Here is a 6,907-nt window from a genome sequence, read left to right as displayed (position 1 = left end):
TCAGGTGGAAGGTGTATTAGCACGTCCCAGGGTGGGACTGCAGCTGGGCGCCATGGAGCTGCATAGACTGGGAATGAAAAAGTGAATGAGTATACTGAGGTTTCTCACTGCTGAAGAAGAAAGTGGAAAGAATAAGCCCATGTTGTTGGACTGGAATTGCAGATATCAACGTGGACTTGTGGTTTTTCACATACACTTTAAAAGTTAAAATATAGATGTGTACACGCATGTGAATGTGTGAGTATGAGAGTGTGTGAGTTGGAATGTGTGTTTCAGCACGCATGTGTATGTGGCAAGCATGTGGTATGCAGGTAGACAGATATTATGTGTATACATGCATATAGATTTTTCCCTGGCTCTGAGCCCTGAAAGAGCATAGAAGTAACAATCCCCATGCAGCAATGAACATGTCTAGTGCCCAGACTGTGATTTCTAAACACCATGCTCTATTCAATAGAATCAGGGCTCCTTGGAGAAGACGGCTGACTCCAAGCCTGGGCATGTGAAGTACCAGATTAGTTTGGAACCTCTCCTGTGCCAAAGACAATGATTGAGACTTGTTGAAAGGATACAGGAGCCAGCTTGAAGGGGCTCCCACTGGCCACGTCTGGGACAATTTGAGCAGCAAAGTCAGTAGAAATGGTAGTGGATTGTAATCCATTGACTAAACTAGGCATCCAAGTCCCTAGGAATACATAAAAATAAACAAACACATGGGGAAAAGGCTCTATCTTATAGTTGAATGTCAACTAATAAACCTAGAGAAGGATGAAGTTCAAAAAAAATCATGATTTGGTAACTATCACAGTAATAACTGGGTCAGGCAAGCACTATCAATGGGTGGCAAAACTGGGGAGTGAATGATAAACAGGATATCTAAATGGTTGTAACACGTCTTCTCACAAATACCTACTCATTACTTAGTAATAAATACAAAATACTAATACTAACTTTTCAGTGGAGAAATCTGGCCAGGCACCATCTTAACCAAGTGATAAAAAGTTATCATCGGCCCGGCGCAGTGGCACACACCTGTAACCCTAGCACTCTGGGAGGCCAAGGCGGGAGGATTGCTCGAGGTCAGGAGTTTGAGACCAGCCTGAGCAAGAGCGAGACCCCCGTCTCTACTAAAAATGGAAAGAAATTAGCCGGACAACTAAAAATATATAGAAAAAATTAGCCAGGCATGGTGGGGCATGCTGTAGTCCCAGCTACTTGGGAGGCTGAGGCAGTAGGATCGCTTGAGCCCAGGAGTTTGATGCCCGGGCAACAGAGCGAGACTCTGTCTCAAAAAAAAAAAAAAAAGTTATCATCACTATCAGGACAAATTTGCGTTGTGTGGAATCCACGGCATCAATTCCGTAGTGTCTTTGCCCAAAAGGTATAACCTGAATCTAATCACGAGGAATCATCAGACCTGCACTCCTCAAACACGGGAAGATCTTAGAAGAAAAAGACAGACTGAGAAATTGTCCCAGATTGGAGGAGACTAAGGAGGTATGATGGCTAAGTGTAGCTCGAGACGCTTTATGATTTTTTTAAACATCTTCTTTTCTCTAGCTGACTTTATTGTAAGAATACAGAGTATAATACATAAAACATACAAAATATGTGTTAAGTGACTGTTGATGTTATTGGTAAGACTTCCAGTCAACAGCGGGCTATTAGTAGTTACGTTTTGGGGGAGTTAAAAGTTATACACAGATTTTTCAATTGTGTGGAGGACAAGTTCCTCTAACCCCTCCATCATTCAAGGGTCAACTACATTTGTCAGCTCCTATAAAGAAAAAAAACAAAAAATGGGCAAAGCTGCTCTCAGCCAGAGGTATCTGTTTGGCCAAGGGGCTCCAACTGCCCTGGGCTTTGCCTGCTGCCATGCTGTCGGGAGCACTATGTAGCCAATCTGTATGTAGCCAATCTGTAACCCATTCCCCGCACCTTAGAGCAGGCATGGGTGGAGAAGCTCAGCAACACGGCATGAAGTGTAGCAAGAAAAGAGGCTGCCAGTATAGGAGACAGCTTGAGAACAAGCTGTTATAAAAACACTCCACACACATTGGGAAAAGATCAAGCTGTTTCTAGCTGCCCTCAAAATTAGGCTGTGCTGGCCCTGCAAACTTCAGAACAACTCTAGGTTTCTATTCTCGGGCCCCACATCCTGTCAATAGTGACCTATCATCGTGATGGCTTTCATTCCTAACCCTGCCTTTTCCCTTTCCCTGCCGTCTTAACTTTCCCTTTTATTGCTTGGAAGCTAGAAAGCAAGGAGAGCCTTGTGCACTGTCCCACCCCTGGCTTTTGCCTGATTTGTGCGTCTGCAGATGCTGGAATCTCACAGACCAGGACTGAACCCGGTAAAGTCACAAGAGCAGCTAAAAACAGCTTCACATGGCTCAATATTTGAATGGAAAAATTCTGCAAGGGTGACTGATTTACCCGCTATTAGAACTGTTATGATTTTTCACTGAGGCTAGAAGGAGGTTAAGATTGCAACAATTATAGGAATTCGATGTTCATTTCATTCCTAATAAGGAGAAAACTAGAAAGAGATACATTTGTGAATCCTCCAAGGTAAAAACAAATGAGTGTTAAATCCTGTCTGACACTGTCCTGAACTTGTCGAGCTGAGTAACACAAGAATTAGCATTTAAAGCAGCAGAAATCAGTGAGGAAGCTTGAAGTGGGCTGGTCTGATGCGGATTTAAACAACCCCCCAAAGTTTCTAGGGGGTCAAATGCAGACAGCAGAGACAAATGAACTCACACAAGAACAGAGACCACAGCCAAGGGGCAAATACCGTGAAAGTGAAGAAACCAAACAGTAAAAGCCACAAAAGCCCTAACGAGGGCTTCAGCACAAACCCTTCAGCTCATTGCTTAAGAGCTGGGAGGAAGGGAGCACAGACTAGAGAGAGGGGGCGGAGCTTTATTAGAAAGGAGGGAGTTGCAGTCATTTGATTCTTAAAAAGAGGAGGAATTATGGTTTGCATAAAACCACACAAAAGGGATCTAATCACAGTAATTACGGATCAGGATTAAATGGGTTGCTTCATTTTTCAAATGATTCTTAGCTAATTGCTTTGTCACAGGATCCAGGAGGTGGAGACCTGAATGAACATCTGCCCCTGCACCGTGTCCTTAATTCAGTGTTGAACAATTTCATCTTCCAGTTGACCCCACCTTTAACACAAATGTAATCATCTCGACACTGACGAGCTAGGTGTCCTTGGACAAGCAACACAAACTTTCCACACCTCAGTTTCCTCACAGGAATTGTAACAGTACCTAGTTCAAAGAGATAATGCCCCGAAAGCACTTAGTCCTTTTCTAAGATATACCAAAGGCCAACGAGCACATGAAAAGATGTTCAACATCATTGTTAATTAGGGACATGCAAATCAAAACCATAAGAAGATACCACTTCACACCCACTAGTAGGGCTCAAGTAAAAAAGACAATAACAAGTGCCGACGAGGATGTGGAGAAATTGGAACCCTCGTACACTTGCTGGTGGGCGTGCAAAATGTTGCAGCCCTTGGAAACCAGCGTGGCAGTTCCTCAAAATGTTAAACCACAGAGTTACCACATGAATCAGCCATTTCGCTCTTGGTATCCGCCCAGGAGAAATGAAACGTGTGTTCCCACAAAGACTAGCTCAGGAATGTTCATGACAGCATTATTCATCATAGTCAAAAGTGGAAACAATCCAAAATGCCCATCAATGGATGAATGAACAAACAAACGTGGTATATCCATACAATGGAAACGTATTCATCCATGGAAGTGTGAAGTACTGATTCATGCTACAACATGCATGAACCTCCAAAATAAGACAGTAAGTAAAAGGAAGCAGAAAGGAAAGAACTTATATTGTATGATTCAATTAATATGAAATGTCCAGAAAAGGCAAATCCATAGAGACAGAAAAGTAAGGGTTGGGCGTGGAAATGGGAAGTAGCTATAAAGGGGCACGAGGTTTCTTTTTGAGGTGATAAAAATATTCTAAATTAGATTGGGATTGTGGTTGCACAAGTCTAAATATGCTGAAAATCATTAAATTGTACACTTAAAATTAGTGAATTTTATGGTATGTAAATTATACCTCATAAATTTTGTGGTATGTAAATTATACCTCAATAAAGCTGTTACCTTTGGGGGAGAAAAGATAATTACTCCAGTGTCTGGCATTGTAAAAATTTATGTGATGATGGTGATTTACATGCCTTCAGGAAAGGTTTTCTAGTGCCAAATACTGGGGCTCAAAGCATAGCCGTAACTCTGTGGATCTATTGTAAGCTCTGTCAGTGACTCAGATGGTAGAAAACGTCCGGATTTGTATGAAAGCAATACCAGATTTGTTTTAAACTAACAACACACAGTGAATTTAAATTCAATCCAACACCAAGCACTGTGTGAGTTGAGGCTCTGAGGTTCTGTTTTCTGTCAGTACCAACAGATAATTAAACCACAAACCCAACAGGAAGATAAAGGCTATCAGTGAAGTGAAAACAGCACCTGGGCACAGAGGACAAACGGTTAGCTCTGCCTGGGAAAAGGGGGTTGTCAAAGATCTCTCAGCACAGAACAGCTCAATTGGGCCCTCAAAGATAACCGCGATTTTTCCAGGCAAAGAAAGGCCTAGGGAAAAACTGGCATAAAGGCAAAGAGGTCTGTTTGGGGAATAATAATTATGCAGGGAATTCAAGTCAGAGCTAAATAAACCACTTTACATTTTCTGGATATTTTAAATCGAAACCTCCCAGGGCCAAAATTACTCTGGCAAAATTCCTTTAATTCTTGATTTCACTTTTCTAGACCTGAACTAAAACATACCAACTTCAGTTCTCAAAACGCTGAAGAAGGTAATTTATACCGACCTTAGCAATCAGATGACTGATTCCCACAGGTCAGCCGCGCTCCCAAGCACTTTCTGATGGATTTAGCCAATGTAGCAAAGGATGCCTGCCCCTTGGGAAAGCCGGTGCGGGTGGGGAAGTCGGGGGTTAAGATTCCTGCCCTGAGGACTGCTTAGAAGCTGAGCCAGAATTGAAAAATCATAAACTTTTTGTAAGCCTGAAGGAGAATTTTCTTCATTTGCTGAGAACCTTTTACTAAACAAGCAAAACAGTACTCTGTTTCTCTCCCATTCCCTTGCTGCTCTACTCAACGTGGTAACAGAACCCCGCCCAACAATGAGGCTGGCGGTCACTCAGTTCACATCCTCACATGTGGTGAGGGGAGGCAGGGACCAGGAGCGGAGAGGACGGAGACCCACACAGTTAAGACGCAATGGAGGAGGCCCTAGGAGAGAAGAAAGAATAACTAGATCTTGAGAACTGATTAGAACGAGCAGGAAAGGTAAAGAACTTTCCAGAACAAAGGGACAGCACGTACAAGGTTGTGGAGGCCATTTGTCTCCAGACCAGTCTAAAGGGACAGAAACTTGGCAAAGTCAGAGGCTTTTCACTAGCCACAGAATGCCCCTTCCTAGTACAAGTTGTACACGGGTGACATCGCCAGAAAAAGCTATAGCTGAGGGGACCTCTGTGGCCACACTCCCAATTTCTAACAAAAAAGTATACGTCGTACTTTCAAAGCCAAACGTTTGTGGGTTTTGTTTTGTTTTTAGTTGCACGTATAATTTTTGGAATACTAACACTAAGAACCTCAGAAATCAACATCTGTTCACCTGTTCCCTCTCTCTTTTAACATTTAGTAAGTTCCCACAGTGTGCCAGGCACAGTTCTTGTACTTTCTAATCCTTCCAAGAGTCCTACAAGGAGGTATTTTATCCCCAGGACATAGATGAAGAATTAGGCTTGGTGAAATGAGGCATCGTGCCCCAAGTAAAGGAGACTGTAGGTGGGAGAGCCAGGCTTCAAACCCAGGCCTGTCTGCTTCTAAATCCCACGAGTGAGTGTGAGCTACCCTCTGCCTCTAGAGAGTGGACAGATCTTTAGATTATTTTTTCAACCCATTCACCAGTCCACTTACATCTAAAATGCATTCTTGTTGACGACCACTGACTCTAGCTCAGTTGGGCCCATCTCTTATTTTTTTCCTTCCCTTCAATCTACTTTTTGCTTCCTCTGTATAAAATTAAGATAGGTCACCATAGGAAGAGATGGCTATGTTTTGGTCTTAAAAAAAATTGCTGCCTAAAGGGGCAACAAAATGTTAACACAAGGTCACATCTCTGGTTATTTCTCAGCGATCCCAGAAGGTGGTGTAATTAACAAAGAAAACGTGTTCATATATACTATCATTATTATGGAAACCATTTTTGATGGTAATGTCTGTGGAAGTGTACAATGCATACGAATCAATTAAACTACATATTAGGATAATTTCTGATTTGGAGAAATTATAATCTTTTTAAAAAACCACTAAAATGTCAAAATCTCCAGTATTACTCAGTTCTACTGCATCACTTTATAACTTCCAGCCACTAAGCCTGTCATTTCATAATTTAAACTTAAACATATTTAACTTAAAACATATAAGATACTGAATTTCTAGGTATCCTGAGTCCTATATCCTATTAGCATTTAACTTTAAGGTGACGTAGATATGAACTATCTTCTTAAGAGTAAAGTACTAAGAAAGAATACAGTCCCTGACAGACAATGGCTCAACTTATGATTTTTTGACTTTATGATGGTGCAAAAGCAATAGGCGTTAAGTAGAAGGTGTAGTTTGAATTTTGACGTTTTCCCCCGGGCTAGCCGTATGTGGTAAGATACTCTCTCATGGTGCGGGCAGGCAGCAGTGAGCCACAGCTCCCAGTCAGCCACATGGTTACCAGGTAAACCACCGATACTGTACTCTACAGTGTCCTGTATTCAGTAAACTGTATGAGATATTCAACATTTTATTACAAAATAGGCTTTGTCTCTGGGAGGCCGAGG

At 42.1% G+C, this 6,907-nt stretch overlaps 1 protein-coding gene across 1 annotated transcript in view; it reads right to left on the bottom strand.

The window, feature by feature from the left end:
- Positions 1 to 1,757: 1,757 nt before the first annotated feature.
- Positions 1,758 to 6,907, bottom strand: part of LOC105806483 (N-acetyllactosaminide beta-1,6-N-acetylglucosaminyl-transferase) — a 15,191-nt gene continuing 10,041 nt past the window's right edge. The window contains exon 3 of the mRNA XM_012639624.1: positions 1,758 to 1,777. Within this exon, the coding sequence (XP_012495078.1) occupies positions 1,758 to 1,777 (20 nt within the window). The remainder of the gene's footprint in view (positions 1,778 to 6,907) is intronic.

The sequence above is a fragment of the Propithecus coquereli genome, unplaced genomic scaffold, assembly GCF_000956105.1.
Source record: "Propithecus coquereli isolate 6110/MARCELLA unplaced genomic scaffold, Pcoq_1.0 Scaffold141, whole genome shotgun sequence".
NCBI lineage: Eukaryota > Metazoa > Chordata > Mammalia > Primates > Indriidae > Propithecus > Propithecus coquereli.
The sequence above is the reverse complement of the archived record's forward strand: the minus strand, read 5'-3'. Positions and strand labels throughout refer to the sequence as shown.